At 40.6% G+C, this 19,028-nt stretch overlaps 1 protein-coding gene across 2 annotated transcripts in view; it reads left to right on the top strand.

The window, feature by feature from the left end:
- Tram1 (translocation associated membrane protein 1) overlaps positions 1 to 15,740 on the top strand; it is a 36,033-nt gene extending 20,293 nt beyond the window's left edge. For both annotated transcript variants that reach the window (XM_008848873.3, XM_029553977.1), the window contains exons 7-11: positions 690 to 760; positions 864 to 968; positions 2,387 to 2,530; positions 5,419 to 5,579; positions 14,220 to 15,740. In XM_008848873.3, the coding sequence (XP_008847095.1) occupies positions 690 to 760; positions 864 to 968; positions 2,387 to 2,530; positions 5,419 to 5,579; positions 14,220 to 14,293 (555 nt within the window). In that variant the 3' untranslated portion in view covers positions 14,294 to 15,740. The remainder of the gene's footprint in view (positions 1 to 689; positions 761 to 863; positions 969 to 2,386; positions 2,531 to 5,418; positions 5,580 to 14,219) is intronic.
- The last annotated feature ends 3,288 nt before the right edge of the window (positions 15,741 to 19,028 follow it).

Below are 19,028 nucleotides of genomic sequence, written 5' to 3'. Positions count from 1 at the left end.
TGAGACAAGGTCTTACTATGTAGCTCTGACTTACCTAAAACTTGATATGTAGACCAGGCTATCCTCGAACTCACAGAAATCCTTCTGCTTCTGCCTCTCAATTACTGGGATTAAAGGTGCGTACCAGCATATCTTTCAACTGCTCTTTCTTCATTGTTCAGAATGATTTGCCCTGGGTGTCTGCTTTCCATTACCCATGGTTGTTATTCTCATGTCTGTTCCTCTTTTGCCTGGGGTTTTTTTTTTTGGTATTATAGTTCTTAGCCTTCTTGGGTAGGGATGAGCTAACTTACCTGGGGTCACACTGACAAAAAGTGCAGAACATAGCAGCTACCCATTTTCTTATTTACTTCTACTGTCTCTGTGATAGGCTTTGAATGTGCAAGCATAGCTTTGACACAGATTTGTTTGAATACAGATGCAGGAACTATTACCTGGAAAAAGTTTCCTGGTCCTCTGTCCCTTCTGTCCATGCTATTTTAACAGCTTGAGCAACTGTTGGTCATGAGAGTGGAAGCTGGTAATGGCATTTTATCCTCTATCATTACTGACTCAGTTGTTGACTGCCAAAAAGGCAAGGCAGAGATGCAGAATTGACTGGGTTTAGGAAAGACGCTGTGTGGGTTCTGCTGTTAAAAATGAACATTTTTTAACTGTGTTTCATCTTTGATGTGTCTTTGTGTTTGCAGGAAGATATTCCTCGTCAGCTTGTCTACATTGGTCTTTACCTCTTTCACATTGCTGGAGCTTATCTTTTGAAGTGAGTTGCGGTTTGGCTTGGGTGTGACTAGACTAGGCAGAGAGGATGCTAATTTATCTGCATTGGGAATTAATCTCTCACTTCCTGTGTGTTCTTCCAATAGCTTGAATCACCTGGGACTTGTTCTTCTGGTGCTGCATTATTTTGTTGAATTTCTTTTCCACATTTCTCGTCTGTTTTATTTTAGTGATGAAAAGTATCAGAAAGGGTAAGTATTTTAACTATTCTTTTGGTTGCGCAGCAGGGGTTTGAAGTCAGTGTCTCTTAGGACAGCTGGGGCTACAGGGAGACCCTGTCTCAAAAAAAAAAAAAAGGCTGTATCCTTGAGAGGTTTTTTGTTTGCTTGTTTTTTTTTATGTGTATGCCTGTATTGCCTGCATGTAAGTGCACCCATGTCATGTAATGCCCACGGGGGTCAGAAGAGGCTGTCGGATCCCCTGGGACTGGAGTTACGGACAGTTGTTAGCTGCCATGTAGGTGCTGGAATTCGAACCCAGGTCTTCTGCAAGAACAGCCAGTGTTGTTAACTGCTGAGCCATCTCTCCAGCCTGTCCTTTATGCTTTTTAAATTGTTAGTAGTTAAAAGAAAATGAAATTATTTAGCAATAGTAAAACTTTATATTTTATGTTGAAAATGGCAATCTTTCTTAGCTGGAAAGATACTATATTGAGAGTTTCCAAGGCTTTTGCAGTCTATTTTTCTGTTAGGAATTTTCCTGCTTTATTTATTGCATGTTTTTCCTTTGAAGAAAGGTGTGAGGAAGAAGTAAAGTTTCAGAGGACAGTAAAGGGATAGGACCAGTGAGGTGGCTTAGCAGTGCCTTGCTTATCAGTGACTTAAAGTGCTTGCCATGCAAGCCTGAGGACCTGGGTTCAACCCCTAGAAGCCTTGAAAAGGTGAAAGGAAACAACCAGCTCCACACAGTTATCTTCTAACATCTATATGTGGGCCATGCACACACACACACACACACACACACATGCACACACACACAAAAAAAATGTGAAGAAGAAAAATAGATAATATAACCTCAATACTAAAAAATTTTGATGGGAAAAAGAAAATCAGGTCAAAAAGGAAGATTAGAAAAGTAAAATTTATAGAGTGCAAAGTCTTGAATAACTAAAACTCTCAAATGGGAATCGGGCATTTACTTGTTACAGTATATCAGTTCTGAGGTACATTAATAGTACTTGGAAAAAAATTAAACAGATTTCTCTACTAGAATTCTGAGAAACCTAAATAGACTAATAGATGCTATAGCGCTCCCAAATGTGATTTAAAAAAAATAATAATGCAGTATTTCCCAGGCATTTGGATAAGAAATCTTGCAGAATACTTATTTTAGGGCTGTGGGGATGGGTCAGTAGGAAAAGCATAGGACTTAAATTTGGACCCCTAGGAGCCATGTAAAAAGCTAGGTATAAGACAGAGACAGGAGGCTTCTAGGGGCTGGACAAGCCAAGCTAGCCAATTGGTGAGCTGTGGTTGAGTGAGAGACCCTGTCTCAAAAACTAAGGTGGAGAGTGACTAAGGAAGACACCTGATATAGATCTTTGTTTTAGTAGGAGCCTAATTTCTAATAGAAACTTTTCTTAATGAGACATACCACATTTTTCTCGCAGGTTTTCTCTCTGGGCAGTTCTTTTTGTTTTGGGAAGACTTCTGACCTTAATTCTGTCAGTACTTACTGTTGGTTTTGGACTGGCAAGAGCAGAGAATCAGAAGCTGGATTTCACTACAGGAAACTTCAATGTGTTGGCAGTTAGGTACAGTCACTTTTATTTCCACTGTTAATTACTATGCCTCCAATTTCTCTGTGCTGCACATCATCTAGAAAACGAGGGGACAATACAAGGAACCTTGGGAATAAAGGGAAAGGAGCTCAAGAGAGGAGAGACCATAGGAGAAGGGTATTATTAAGGGAGAAATGGGGAAAATAAGGGCACTTTAAATGGAGAAACCATGGTGAAAGGGTTAGACAATGCGAGAGATAAATAATGCCTAGCTAGTTTTAAAAAAAACAGAGGGAACCATATTAGTCCAACAACCTACTGACAAATTATACATACAATTAGCTCAAGGAACATAATTTACATCTAGTCAAGGTTTATCTGAGAACCTTTGGTCTTTGCCCAAGCTTTTTCTACATAGCACATATTAATTAAAAGTACCAGACTGGTGTAACTAACCTTCTTGGATGTTTAACAGCCATACTTTGAGGCCTATACTGATTTGGTCAGCAGGAAGGACAGTTTTTGCTCCTTGCCCTCCAAGGTTGGCTAAGTTCCAGGGGACTATGAGCATCTCTCAAAATGTCCTGTAACTGTGGAGAGTCACATGTCCTCTTGACCAAGGAGGCCATGGAGACCCCACCAGATGGACTCGAACCAGTGTCCAGTCTACAAAAAGGAGGAAACATTTCCTCTCTGCTTCCAAGTGAAGCTAGTCATGGTCGAGCAGGACCTTTGACTTATCTTCACATAGGCGGAACTGGTAAAAGGAAAGGAGCCAGGGACTCCTTCCAAGCCCATGTGACCCCTGAGGAACAGATCCTCAAAGGACCTTAAGAGTAAAAATAAATTGGTTTGTCTGGGCCAATTGTATAGTCTTAAACGCCCAAAAGGAAAGCATAACCAAAGATTAAAGGGATCAGTATAATTCTTTAAGAGTCCATGTGTATAGCTAAAGGCTACATAACAAGAAACAATGGCAGACAGGAGATACCTTCCTTTGAGTTGTTGGCCACGGTGGCCCAAGAGACTCCCAGACAGTAATCCAGCATAGAACTGGGAAAATGAACAGCAGATCCCAGTCTTATCTAAAGGAATGTTGGGAACTGATTGCTGCTAGATGAGGAAGAGCTGACCTTCCTAAAATAAGGAACTCTAGATAGGCTGACTAGACTCAGTGGACGGACAAGCACTGGGGGCACTGACAACACAGTGGACAGTAACAGGGATGACAGAATATATGGGCTCCAGTGGGGGGATGAGGGGACTATGGGAGGGTGCCATTTGGGATGTGGGTATATAGATGAATAAGATTGTTTGGGATGTTCTATATGAAATAGAAAAAAAAAATCAATAAATAAAAAAATGAGTTATATTTGAGGAAGAAGCATAAAAACTTGCTTCATGTTAATTAGTAGATGTGAAAAACATTACCATTGAAATCTACCTGATGACTTTATATCCATGTTCAGATGCCAAGGATCTCAGAAAGTAGCCAGCTGTCACTAGTAATAATCAGATATACAGAGATTAGAGACACATGTGCAAACATCTAATCATTAGTTGCATTAAAAATGAGTTTTTCTTTATGAAAAATGGGCTGTTACCCTAGCAAAGCTGAAGTAGACCCCCTTTCCTCCCAAACTGCTTCTGGTAATGGTATAGTAACAGGAAAACTAGAACAGCCAGCTCAGAAAATTGAATTGTTATTATGTCAATGCTGTTGTAATGAAATGCTTCTTCTAATTATGTATTTATTAAATAAATATTTTTTAAAAATATTAAGGACAGAAGGATGGGAGAGATGGCTCAAGAGTTAAGAGCACTTGCTGCTCTTCCAGACTACCTGAGTTCTATTCCCAGCACCGACCTCAGGGGGTTCACAACTGCATGTAATTCCAGCTCCAGAGGATCTGATGCCATGTTCTGGATTCCATGGGTACCTTCACTCATGTGCACATACCTCCACACAGACACACACATACATACAATTAAAAATAAGATAAATCATTTTTTAGTTAAGCGTGGCATCATCACATGACTTAATAACCCAGTTCTGTTTGTTTACTCAAAAGAATTGAAAGTGAGTCAGGCATGGTCATGCACACCTTTAATCCCAGGACTCAGAAGGCAGAGGCAGAGGCAGGCAGATATCTGTGAGATCAAGGCCAGCATGGTCTACATAGTGAGTTCTAGGCCAGCTGGGGCTACAGGGAAACCTTGTCTCGAGGAGAAAAAAAGGAACTGAAAACGACTCGAGGAGGTATTTGCATTCACACTCGTCTCACAGTATCGTTCTCAAAATCCCAAAGGTAGAAATAACCCAGCCATCCGTCAATAGACAAATGAATCAGCACATTTGGAACACGCCCATAAGAAAATTCAAACACATGTAACAATATAAATGAACTTTGAGGACATCATGCCAAGAGAAACAAGGAAGACAGAAAGACAATAAATACTGTATGATTCTGTTTATGTGAGGAACCTACAGTAGTCAGTTCACAGAAGAAAGTGGGGTGACAGTTGCCCAAGGCTAGGAGGAGAGAAGGGAGCGTTGTTAATAAGCAGAGTGTCAATTTTGCAAGATGGAGAGGGTTATGGACATGGACAGTGGTAGTGATGGCAGCATAACACCAAGACTATCCTCTGTACTCTTAAACCTGACCAAAATAATAGATTTTATGTTATGAATGCATTACACAATTAAAAAAAATTGTAATGGAATGCAAAAAAAAAACCTGGGGGGACAGATTTGAGGACTGGAAAGTGCTTGGTTTGGTTTCATACCTATTGCAGTTTTAGGTATGAATTGGCTAAGTGCTGAGCCTTTGTTTAACTTCTAGGATAAATTTCTCAATGACCATTTTGATTCTGTGGCATTCTTGGGCTGTTGTGATGCTCTGTGTCTTAACTGTTTTCAGGATTGCTGTTCTGGCGTCCATTTGCATTACCCAGGCCTTCATGATGTGGAAGTTCATTAACTTCCAGCTTCGGAGGTGGAGGGAGCACTCTGCTTTTCAGGCTCCGCCAGTGAAGAAGAAACCAGTGGTGACCAAGGGGAGATCTTCTAGAAAAGGGACAGGTTGGTATTGAGTGAGCAATAAAAAGTCACAGAGCAGAAGTAAAAACAGTTAAAAATTCATTATGGGCTCTGTTATTTCCAAATCTTATAAAGACAACACTATTTTTTTTTTTTTTTAAATAAGAAAACAAAGCCAGGTGAGGTGGTGCACAACTTTAATCCCAGCACTTGGGAGGCAGAGGCAGGCAGATCTCTGTGAATCTGAGGATAGCCTGGTCTGTACATCATGTCCAGGCTGCCTCAAAAGACCAAAAAACAAAAAAGAGAAGGGAGAAAGGAGCAGCGAAAACAGGTTCATTGAATACATTGACTACACTTCAAGGGGCAGGCAGTGGCAGCCGGTACTGCCTGCCTTTATCCTGCTGTGTAACAAAGTGAGAGGCAAAGTGGTCTTCCTTTCCACACTTGGTTGACTCCTTGGGTGAGGCTGCCCACTGAGCTTTCCCCTCGCATGACCCTCATCGTTCCTGGGTTCTTCTACTGTAGAGCAAGGTATATGAGTGGTTCTACAGCTAAGCTAGAGTGCCACTGTCTGTTTTAAGTATTTCGTTTGTGTTTTTAAAAACCTCTACAGCCCCTCCCTTCCTATCTCTCTTTCTCTCTTTCAGTCTCAAATGGACCAGACTTTTTTTTTTTTTTTTTCTGATTGCTTGATGCTTTGGCTTTGGAAAGCCTGCATGTATGTATGTAAGTGCACCCATGTCATGCAATGCCCACAGAGGTCAGAAGAAGGCATCAGATCCCCTGGAGTGACAGATGGTTGTTAGCTGCCATGTGGGTGCTGGGAACTGAAGGCAGGTCCTCTGCAAGAGCAGCCAGTGCTCTTAACTGCTGAACCATCTCTCCAGCCCCCTGCCTTAGCAATTTTGGACCCTATACATCGGTTCATCCCCCCTCCCCCCAAAAAACTTAGATATTGGACCAAAAAGTATATAAAATCTATAGATTGATTTAGGGATAATTGATACTTCATAGTTGATAAAAGTCCATGAACATAATAGATATACCTACATATAATTAGACAATTTTGAATTCCAGCAGTACTTGGGTTTTGGTTGTTTAACTTTTAGTGCAATTATGTATATTGCACACATTTGTGCTATGTATACATGTGGGGTCTAAATTGGCCCTCTCCTTCCACCATGTGGGTTCTGGAATCAGACTCTGCTCATCATGTTTGGGAACATGGTGTTTTACCCGCTGAGCCATATTGCTGGCTCCTCAGTAAAACCTTTTAATAGTTACTTCATTAGGGTATAATTTCCACGTTATATGGTTGCCCTTTAAAATATACGTACCTTGGGGCTGGAAAGATAGCTTAGCAGTTAAGCACACTGACTGCTCCTGCAGAAGACCTGGGCTCGAAATCCCAGTACCCACGTGGTGGCTAACCATCCGTAACTCCACTTCCAGGGGATCCAGTACCCTCTTCTGACCTCTGTGGCCACTGTACAACATAGGTACACTTAGATATATGCAGACATAATACTCATACGCATTAAATAAATAAGTAATTAATAAATAAATAGAAAGTTTTAAATATTTTAAGTAAATAATAAAGTATACATACCCATCATTTAAGCCTTTTCCACATCTATTTTGGGTGTGTGTGCACACGTGTAGAAGTCACAGAACAACTGCAGGAATCAGCTCTCTCTCCACCATGTTGGTCCTGGGGATCAAACTGGGGTCTTTACACTTGACTGCAAGTGCTCTTACCCACTGAGCAACCTTGCTCACCTTCATGTTTTTAAATATACTTGCAAAATGATATGAACTAATTCCAAAACACTTTAAAAATCTTCCCAGAAACAGCTCTGTACCCTTCAGCAGTCATCCTCCATTTCCCCTTCACTTGGCAGCCACTAATCTGCCTTGTGTCACAATGGTTTGGCCTTTTCTAAAGTTTTTTTTTGGGGGGGGGTGTTTTTTTGAGACAGGGTCTCCCTGTAGCCCCAGTTGGCCTGGAACTCACTATGTAGACCGGGCTGGCCTTGAACTCAGAGATCCGCCTGCCTCTGCCTCCCAAGTGCTGGGATTAAAGGTGTGTGCTACTATGCCTGGCTCTAAATATTTTTTATAAATGAAACAATACAGTAGGTAGTTAGGTTAGCTGTGACTGACTTCAATTAACATATTTTACTTTTATTAGTGCTCTGTGTGTGACAGTTGCATATGCCACAGTGCTTGTGTGGAGGTTAGAGAGGACAACTAACTTGGTTAGTTGTGGACTTGGTTCTCTCTTTCTACGTTACATGGGTTTGAGGGGACCAAACTCTAGGTTGCCAGGCTTGTGCAGAAGCCTGCTTACCAGCCTTAGGATATTTTTTAGTTATTTTAAATTGCAGTTTGGGGGGCTGGAGAGATGGCTCAGCAGTTAAGAGCACTGGATGCTCTTGCAAAGGACCCAGGTTCGGTTCCCAGGACCCATTTGGCAGCTAACAACCAACTATAACTTTATTTCCAGGCAATTCAACAGTCTCTTCTGGGCTCTGTGGGCACTGCACAACATGGGTGCACTTAGATAAATGCACTCAAAACAGTCATACATATAAAATTAAAAAATAAATAAAATACTTAAATTATATTTTTTAATGCGTGTATTTGTATGCGTGTATTGTCTGCATGTAGGTAAGTGCACCCATGTTGCACAATGCCTGCTGAGGACAGAAGAGGCTATTGGATCCCCTGGAACTGGAGTTACAGACAGTTGTTAGCTGCCATGTAGGTGCTGGGATTTGAACCTGGGTCTTTTCAAAGACCAGCCAGTGTTCTTAACCACTGAGCCATCTCTCCAGCCCCTAAATTCCTTCTTTTTTTTTTTTTTTTTTTTTTTGGTCTTTTTGAGACAGGGTCTCTCCCTGTAGCCCCAGCAGCCCTGGAACCACTATGTAGACCAGGCTGGCCTTGAACTCACAGAGATCCACCTGCCTCTGCCTCCCGAGAGCTGGGATTAAAGGCGTGCACCACCAGGCCTGGCTCCTAAATTACATGTTTAAAGCCAGGCGTGGTGGTGCACTCTTTTAATCCCAGCACCAGGGAGGCAGAGGCAGACGAAACCCTGAGAGGTAGAGGTTAGTCTGGTCTACATAGCGAGTTCAGGCCAGCTGGGGCTACAGGGAGACCCTGCTTCAAAAAAATAACAAAAATAGAATACATTTTCATTTATTTTCGTGGGGAGCGAAGTGAGTGCAGATGCCATGGTGTGCATGTGGGGCAGGACGACTTGTGGGAATCATGTCTCCTACCACAGCTCTTGCGCTGTTGGGAGGACTGACCTCTCCCTAATGGATGTTGTGTGGCCGTTTTGAAAAACGATTAGGAGCTTAGTCTAGACTCCATTCGCCGTGTGTCTGTAGGTGCCTGTTCTTGCTGCAGTGGTGCCGTCTTCCTGTAGTTCTGTAGCTTTTATTGGGAGATGCAGGTTCTCCAGTTTTCCTCCTTTTCATGTTTTGGTCACTTCAGGTACCCAGCACTTCTATTTGAATTTTAGGGTCAACTTTTTGGTGTCTGAAAAAGCAGCTGGAGTTTTCATCTTGAGTCCCTTCAGTCTGTAGGTTGCGTTGGGGAGCATGAACGTGGATGTCTTTTCATTTGTTTCGCTCTTTAATTCTTTTCAATTAAATTTTATAGTTACCACTCTAGAAGCTGGATACGTCTTCATTCAGTTTACTCCTAAATATTTTAGCCTTCTGGATGCTGTTGTGAAATAGAATCTTCATTTTCAGATCATTCTCTGTGAAAGTGCAGTGCCGTTGATTGCTGTATGTTGATCTGATACCTGCAGCCTTTGCTGGACTGACTTCACTAGTGTTTTAGTGGGTGTGGATTCTTTTGGATTTCAGCATACAAGGACCTTCTGTGATTTTTCACTCATTCCTGATGAGTCTGAATGCTTTGTGTTGCACTTTCTTAACAAATTATACTGATTCCAGAACGGTGTTGAAGTGTTGAATAAAAAGGAAAAAGCAGACCTTGTCCTGTTCTTGCTTGACCTTTAACTATTGAGCATGATGTTCATGATGAGCTTCATCAGGATGAACAAGCGAATTTCCTGCTGTTCCCGCTGTGTGTCTGGGGCGGGGGCTATGGGAGGGTAGGTAGGGTTTGGTTAGTTGTCTTTTGTTTGTTTCTCTTCCTCCTCGTGCGTACCAGAGCCTTACAGGGGTACAAGGCAAGTACTGTGCCACTGAGCTCCAACCTGTCACATTTTATCATGAAACTATAGGAAGTATATTCAGTTTTGTTCATCAGAGTGGGTTTGGGTTTGGGTTTGGGTTTGGGTTTGGGGTTTTCCCCCATATATGTTAAGGTCATGTGGTTTTTGTCCTTGTTGATATTAAAGGTTACATTGATTGCCTTTCAGACCTTAAACCCACAGTACATCCCAGAGATAAACCCACTTGCTGGTTATGTGTAGAATCCTTTGTGTATGTTGCCAGATTTGGTTTGTTAGTATTTCATTGAAGACTTTGGTGTCTCTATTCTAGAGTATTGGCCTGTTGGTTGGTTATCAGGGAAATACCTGGTGTTCCCTCTTTTTCTGTTGTACAGTCCTTGGAGGCAATATTTTGTGAGATTATATAGGAATCTTGTTTTTCCTTAGACTTATCAAATATTTTTAGCCAATTCTATATGCTACTATATTTCCTTATGTTTATGTTATACCAAAATGTCTTTGTCTTCAGAAACTATCCTACTTGATTCATTCTAAAGTTTATACTCAAATACACAATTATCCACAACTATTATGCCTCCTCTTTTCCTTGTTGTATTCCACTAGCTAGGGTAACACTATAATATAAATAATATAATATAATATATAGAAGAAATAAGACTTAGACCTCCCCATCATAGATGGGAGAGCTTTCAATAAGAATATTTTGGAGCTGGGAGTATAGCTTAGTGATGAGAGTGCTTGCTTAGCATGTGCAAAGCCCTGGATTTGATCTCCAGTACCTCACAAAAAATAATAATAATAAAGAATATTTTTGTGGATCAGCTTTTACTCTGTTGTGGAGTGGAAGTTTTCTTCTGTCCTTTCAGTTGGTGGGAGTTTTTGTCAGGACTGTATGTAGCATTTTAAGAATTTTTTTTCTGTGTAGCTATTTAATCATAGAAAATCTGTGTGTGTGTGTGTGTGTGTGTGTGTGTGTGTGTGCGCGCATGTCTGTGCAGTGTAGGCACATGGGAGCGGGGTACACAGACTAGAGGAGGGTGTTGGGTGTCCTGCTCTATTGCTTTCTGCCCTATTCCCTTCCAAAAAGGTCTCTTACTGAACCTGGAGTTAGGCTGGCAGCCAGCAAGCACTAGTGATCCTCCTGTCTCCACCTACCACAGTGCTAGGGTTACAAGCATGTTCTCCATGCTTGAGTTTTTCATATGGGTTCTAGATATTCAGACTCAGGCCCTCATGCTTGTGCAACAAGCACTCTTGCCCACTGAGCCCTCTCCCAGCCCTCTCTTAATGTGCTGAATTACATCGATTTTCAGGTGTAGAATTACTCTTTGATTTCTGGCACACTCTCAAGTTAGTGATGATAAAGCACCACCTCTACTGGGTTGGCTTTTAAATATTCAGTAAGATTTTTCCATCCATGTTCATATTTAAAATCAGCCTACTGTTAGCTTCCTTTTCTCCCTATCCTCGTCAGTTATGCTAGCCTTGTAAAAATCTGTTAGATGTGTCCCTTGTATAATATAGTTATTTGTCCTTCAAATCATCAGTGAAGTTATCTTTAGAGGAAGGCTAGCTGTAGATCCACTCTCAAGATGGTGGTATGTAGATTCTCTACTTCTTAATCTCTCTCTCAGTAACTTGTGCTTTTCAAGTATTTTGCCTTTTTTTCTTCTGTCAGAATCATCATTTGAGAGCTCTGGTACAGCTGGTGGTAGAGCACCTACCCAGAACGTGAGGCCCTGGGTGCAGTCCTCACCCTGTAAAGAGACTTAAAAATAAATGAAGGTCTTTCTTGATTTTCTTAGTAGCATCAGTTCTGTATTGTATCATTGATTTCTGTTCCCATCTCGTGCTTCATGCTTTCTGCTTTACCTTCTTGAGGTGGATCTCAGATCATTGATCATCTCTCCTTGTGACTCCCCTTCAGTTCAGGGCATACTCCTCCCTCAGCACTGCTCTGGCTGGACTCCAACAAGTTTTTTTTTACATTACTCAGTTCAGAGTGTTTTATAATTGTGACTGCTTTGAACCATGAATTTTTTAAGTGCATTATTTAATTGAGTAAATGTTTGGTCATTTCCTGGTTTTCATTCTGTTATTGATTTCTAACAATTCTACTGTGATTAAAAAGTGTTGGCTGGGCGTGGTGGTGCACACCTTTAATCCCAGCACTTGGGAGGCAGAGGCAGGTGGATCTTTGTGAGTTCGAGGCCAGCCTGATCTACACAGTGAGTTCCAGGACAGCTGGGGCTACAGGGAGACCCTGTCTCAAAAAGACAAAAAATAAAAATAAGTATTTTCCAAGTTATTTCACTTCCATGAAATTTGCCAGTGCCTTCATTTCAGTGCAACCTGTATCCAGTTTTGGTAAATGCTGCTTTTATACCTCAGAAGAAGGTATATTTTGCATTTATTATGAAGTCATAGTCATTCTGTCCCATATTTTAATCTTCCTCTGACTACTGTCTTCTCCAACACACTTGTGTTTTTAATCTGCACTCTCTTAATCCCTCTGTAACCTTTGTAAGTTTTCTGTAACACTTTTTTTTTTTTTTTGAGGCAGGGTCTCCCAGTAGCCCCAGCTGGCCTGGAACTCACTATATAGACCAGGCTAGCATTGAACTCACAGAGATCTGCCTGCCTCTGCCTCCCTCCTGAAATCAAAGGCATGCGCCACCACGCCCAATTCACTTCTATGTTGTATTTCTATCTCTCATCTTTACAAATCACTGTTGAATGTTCCTTAATAAATACCTTTTTCCTATTCTGCCCCCCTTCAGCCTGCTTTCAAAATGTTCCTTGTTTTTCTTTTCCTATCTTTTGAAAAAAATGTAATTTTTCATGTGTATGAGTGTTATGCCTGCATGTATCTGTGAGTACTGTGTGTGTGCCTGCTGCCCATGGAGGCCAGAAGAAGGCATCAGATTCCTTGAAATTAGAGTGGTGGTTGTGAGCTGCTGTGTGGGTACTGGGAACCAAACCAGGGAGCAGCAAGTATCCGTAACTGTGGAGCCACCTCATTAGCCCCTGAGTACCATTTTTTAAAGGTTTTTTAAAAGAAAGGTTAATTTTATTATTCCAAAGAGAGGCAATTTTAACACATTTTTCCAGAAATAACTTGAAGCAGGTTACATAAAAATATATATACAATGAAGTTTAAGCAGGGAGAAACAGGAATAAGAAATCAAAGACCAAAGGATTTTCCAGCACGAGGTCAACTTTGGTAGAATAATGAAGATTTCCATTCTTTTTTTTTTTTTTTTTTGAAAATCCTAATGAGTTTGGGCTTGCTAACAGAGCATAGGGTGGGGGTTTATTTACAGAGGAGTGGGTGCCCCCCCCCCATTTATGGCTGGCCGGAATGTCCACACTCAAATATAGATCCTGTGACTTCCCAACAACTGCAGAAAATGGTGAGAGAGGTGCTTCATGGCGTTCTCAGCTTATATATCCTTAACCCCTCCCCCCCGACACACACAGCTAAGGTTGATGGATTGGGTGGGATGGGTAACTGACTCCCCCATCAACTCCTTGAGTCCTGGGAAGGAGGTGTGACTGTAGCTTGCCAGCATAGTGGTCAGAGGACATTTCCAATCAACACTCCACCCCTTCCTCCAGCTCTTACATTCTTTCTGCCAACCTCTTCTGCAAAAGTCCCTGAGCCTTGGAGGGGGTGATAGGTGTGGGATGGTCTTCCTCTTATTGTGGCAAGGCACTGAACTTTTGGGTCTCTGCATCATCTGTTTTCCATGGGCTGTTGAACTACTTCAGTGGGTTTCCACATATACCACATGCAGGCTGGATCCAGGCATTCTCAGGTCTGCTGAGGTCTCAGCTCCTAAACCCAGCAGAGGCCAGATCTGGCACTCTCAGGCTGTCTGCTGAGTTTTCAGCCCGTACACCAGGCAGAGGCCAGATCAAGCAGTCTCAGGCCTTCTCTGAGTACCATTTTTAATTCTTGAAACTCTTTAAAAATTTCTGCCTTATCTCTTTTCTATTTTTCAATAGTACCTTTTTTTTTAATTCAGTACTTTCAGTTTATTGTATTCAGATTACTAGGTTTTATGATTGGTTAACCTAGTTCAGAGTAAGATATCACATACAAGGTTTGCCTAAGTTTGGGGACTTGTAACTTTTCCTGTCAGGATACTTTTGTGTATAAAGATTTATTACTTGCTGGGCTGGAGAGATGGCTCAGTGGTTAAGAGCACTGACTGCTCTTGCAGAGGACCCAGGTTCGATTCCCAGCACCCACATGGTGGTTAACAACCATCTATAGCTCCAGTTTCGGGGAATCTGACACCTTCTTCTGACCTCTGCAGGCATTGCACAACATGGGTACACTTACACACATGCAGGCAATACACTCATACACGTAAAATAAAAATAATAAAGTATTTTTTTAAGGATTATTACTTGCATTTTCTTATGAAGGAACTAATAACTTTTTTTCATTTCAGAAAATGGTGTTAATGGAACAGTCACATCAAATGGAGCAGACTCTCCCCGTAATAGGAAAGACAAATCTTCATAATGAATTACAAACTACGATGTCCCCAAAGAATCTTCTTTTTACTATATCTTTCAGCACTAGAGATTTTTCTGTTCTTGAACCTGAGTTGATGCTTTTTGATTTCTGCTGTTGTACTGTTCCTGCATCTTTAAAGGGCATTTGAGGGGAAGGTAATTACTATGAGTGAGAAAGTATTTTAGCTTTGACTAAGCTACCTGCCTTCAAAATAGTTTAGGGACCACCACATATTTTATTTTGCTTTTATCTTTGAACATTTTTCTAATGGTTTTGGGGGAAAAAAAAAACATTTACAAACACCCCCCCAGAACCAGTGAAGTTTTCTTGCTCTCGCCCAGTTTTTATATTGGCAGGTGACCTGTTCTAAGAAGGTCACATTTTTTTAAGTTATCTTTCAGGGTAAAATGGAAATACTATAAAGTCAGATGTCAAACTTTTAATGTTTTCAGTGTTCTCAGTAATTTTTAGAAATTTTTTTGTAGTCTTTACACCTGGAAAAAAAAATTTGTAAAATCACCACAGTAATTGTGTACTTTATGTTATAAGTAGTGGTTGTAGGTGTTACACCCCATTAAAAAAGTACTAATAGTGTGAAAATTTATTGCCATATATTGGATCAAAATGTCTTACTAGCATAAAAGTACTTAGGAAGTGAAGTCTTTTCTTGTGCATTTTCCACATTTATAAACTGGCAGTCAGAAAATGTTTACTGTGAGGAGGAATATCCAACTTACATAGCCCTTTTTTATATGTTTAGTAATAATTCTTTATGGGGCTTGTCATAAGTTTGATATGCATAGCATGTTAAAGAAATACCGTTTAACCTGCAAACCCTTTTAAGAAATAATGCCTATTCATTTATATCTATAAAAAAGATGTCAGGTAATTATATTTGGAAAACCAATGCACTAACTTTAAAGAAATTGAAAATTCAGGTGGATAGTCTTGACAAAAGACAATGCTTTATGTTATACTGTGGCTTTGGACCCATCTTTAATTGAGAAACATTTATCTGTATAAAACATATTTTTGGATAAATATATATATATATATTTGTATCTACAGAAAGGCTCTGCAAAGCATTTGAGTAAAACGCCTGGTTCCCTTTTCTATTTTTACCCTTAGAACCCGTACATTTGGTTTGTTTGTTGTCGTTGCAGTGCACACAGTGCTCCTTAGTGTCCATGTTTTGTCCCCATTTCTTCTGTCACCAGCTAATGTGTTTGTGCCATTTTGAATACGAGAGTCTCAGACCTTCCTGGTCTGGCTCCAGCTGCCGTGCTGCTAGGAAGTTGTGCTTTCTCTTTCCAGCTGTTCACCTACTTCCTGGAAAGTAGTAGCTCTCTGTAGCATTATGAACTTTCAGTGGAACCAAATTTTTGCCATTAAAAACTGGCATTACATTGAACTATACACTGAGAAATCAAAATAAAAATTTTTACTTTCACAAGCTGCTTCCTGGACGATTCCTTCATTGTTATATTTATGCTACTTTAGTATAGAACCTCACTAACATTTACTATTTTGAAAGACGGTTAGTTCCATGGAATACTTATGAAGGGCACTAGTGGGGAAATGGTTTGTAACCAGATAAATGCAGACGACACTGGGTAAAGGTCTATCTCTACTAAAGGGCTGTTCTGTCCTTCATTTACAAATACATTTCCTGGTACCCAAGGATTGTTGGCAGTAGGACCAGAAAAAAAAGCATTGCTTCCCACCGCATTTGACTGGAATCTTTTTGTTGAATTATATGCAGATACAGATATGCGTTCCATATCATGGACTGTGAATTTTAGGAAAGAATAAAGGGGACTTATAGCAGTTTTCTTTCTGTTGTTGTGATGAACCCCATGATTAAAGGCAACTTGGGGAGGGTTTATTTTGTCTTACAACTCCGAAGTCAGTCCAACTTCGCGCTAAGTCAAGGCAAGACCTGGAGACTGGAACTGAAGCAGAGATCGTGCAGGAAGGCTGCTTACTGGATTGTTTGTTCCCCTGGCCTAACTGGCTACTTAGCCTAGGCCCACCTACCCGGGGATGGCACCACCCACAGTGGACTGGGCCCTCCCACTTTAGCAGTTAAGAAAATGTTTCACAGACATGACCGCAGGCCAGTCTGAAGGGAATTACTCAGCTGAGGTTCTCTTTTCCCAGGAGTGTCAAGTTGACAACTAAAGCTAACCAGCACAGGATCCTTAGTTTGTGATCAGCACTTTATAAAACATGTATAGACAGTGCAGAGTAGGACAGTGCTGTTTGCTTCTAGGTTCTGAGTGGCAGTGAGCTACCCATTCTGGTGTTTACTCTTTCTCCCTAAAATACTTTCTTGCCTGCATTTAGAATATAATTGGGGATAGTCCAAGTGTACTATTCTGGAATGAAGATACTAACCACATTCCTCTCACCTAAGCAGTCACAAAAAGTCCTGAACTCATTGTGGAGGAAAGCTTGTGAAGGAAATGGAATCTGTTGCAAAGATGTGATTTACAAGAGCCCACTAAAACTGTATCCCTGTGGTATTGCTAGACATTTCCACTGAAATACTGTCCTGATAATTGTCTACAAATGGACAACAGTGAGCACAGCTTTTTTAGAAGACCAAGAACATTGACCACCTGTTTGCATTTTGAGGCGAGTGGTTTAAGAAGTAACCCCAGAGAAAATTCTAGGATATGCTTAAACAGATGTTGAAGCGGGAACACATTGGCATACAGCCCATTCCACTAGATAAAAAGGGGAGGAAACAACAGCTTTGTGAGACTGGTTCCTAGAAAAGCTGTCAGCCATTTACAGAACGCCGTACACCTGCACAACAGCTCCTGGCACACAATGGAGAACTTGGTATTTATAAAGGCAAACCAGTTCTGTGTTTGTCCAAGCATGGCTTGCTTTACAAAAGCTTGTACCAATAGCTAAATGACACATTAACAGGTTGTTGAATACTATTTGGGAAAAGGCTAAGCCAGTTTGTCTGGCTTAACTGTCGAGTGAAAAGATTATTAATATGTTTATCCAAGCTGAAACCAAAATTTGTGTGTCATGAAAGCAAATAAAAAAAATTTTAAGAGGCTTAGTTCCCTGACATCCCATGACCATTAGTAACTTATGAACACCAAAAAAAAAAAAAAAAAAAAAAAAAAAAAAGTACTATTTTCAAGATCTAAAATTCAAGTTAAGTGATAAATGACCTCCTTGGTTTTAGCTATCGTTAATACTTACAGAGTGCTAAGACTGGCTAGCCACCATTCAAGCCTTGACTCCACTAGTCCTGAAAATAAATGTCCGACACAGTTTCCAGTGCTAAGTATAATCCCTAACTTACAATTTTTCAACTTTCTGATGGCTCCAAGCTTATCCATACAACTATTTATTCTTTCCAGCACAGTAGTCAGTAAAGTTACATGAGGTATTCAGCACTTTATTATAATAAACAGGTCTTATATTAGGTGATTTTGCCCAACTGTAGACTGATGTGTTCTCAGCACATGGGCTGTGCTGTGATGTCTGTTAAGTTAGAGGTATTAAAATATGTTTTGCATGTAATAGATTTCCAGCTTTCCATGGGCACATTGGGATGCAATGCTGTACGTTGAGGATCAACAGTAATACCACCCACCCCTCAAGGTGATCCTGAGAACTAACATCCTGTACATAAAAGGGTAGCTCTGTGCCTCATGCCCATAGTTTTGCAACAGGTTGTGACTAATATAGTAGAAATGGTGAGCTGTTACTATTCCTGTTTGAGACTTTATAACTTTGTTGAGCATCCGTTCTTTGCTGTACAAGTACAGGGTTCCATGGTGGCCATTCTTGAGCCAGTCAGCCAGTAGAATCACCAGTGTCCCAGCCAGCAGTTACACTGCCTTACAGGAGCACTGCAGCCAAGCTTAACCAGCACAAGCGTTCATACACACTAAGTCTTGTGAATCTTTTACACTTTTGTGACATGATAATCATCAAAGTAAGTCCCACATATGGAGTCTAAATATGTTAAAATTAAGCATATAGTCTATAAGGTTATCTTTGCATCAGATGGTTTATGAAATGTCCAGAGAATTTGCTGCTTGGAGTTGCCATGCCTTCTGACAAGAATTGAACTCCAGGTAAGTGAGTGCATTGCATCATATTACGACTTAGTAAGTCTGAGCTAATTGTGTAAAATATAGAAATTAGATTTCAGCACATGGGCTAGAGGACTGGATGTGCAGTTTTGTAGGCTATGCATATTAATGCAGGGTCATTCATAGTGAGGCAAAATCTGAAGACCAAGCTCCTTACCCTGTTGTACTGGACTAAGCTTATTTTTTCCTTCATCTAATATGAAAAACTAATAAAATTCCTTATGTGAATCATTAGAATGCAATTTAAGTGCTAGGCATGTAGCTCAGTGACTGATCATTTGTCTAGCTTATACAAGGCCCAGCACCAGAAAAATAATATTTAATTTAATTAATTTAGTTCCTTAATGAGCTCAAGAGCAAATGAAGTAGTCCTTTTATATTTCTTGCTGACGGTTCAAAACAAAAAGAATAATTACTTGTAACTTAAATCAGAAGGCAGAGTATCTATTGCATATACTAAATACAAGAAATGTGGAAAGTAGGGGGTTTTTCTCTTTTTTTTTTTTTTTTTTTTGGTCTTTTTGAGATGGTCTTCCTGTAGCCCCAGCTGGCCTGAATTCTCTATGTAGACCAGGCTGGCCTTGAACTCACAGAGATCTGCCTGTCTCTGCCTT

Source organism: Nannospalax galili, unplaced genomic scaffold, assembly GCF_000622305.1.
Source record: "Nannospalax galili isolate Female #2095 unplaced genomic scaffold, S.galili_v1.0 scaffold102, whole genome shotgun sequence".
Classification (NCBI taxonomy): Eukaryota; Metazoa; Chordata; class Mammalia; order Rodentia; family Spalacidae; genus Nannospalax; species Nannospalax galili.
The sequence above is the reverse complement of the archived record's forward strand: the minus strand, read 5'-3'. Positions and strand labels throughout refer to the sequence as shown.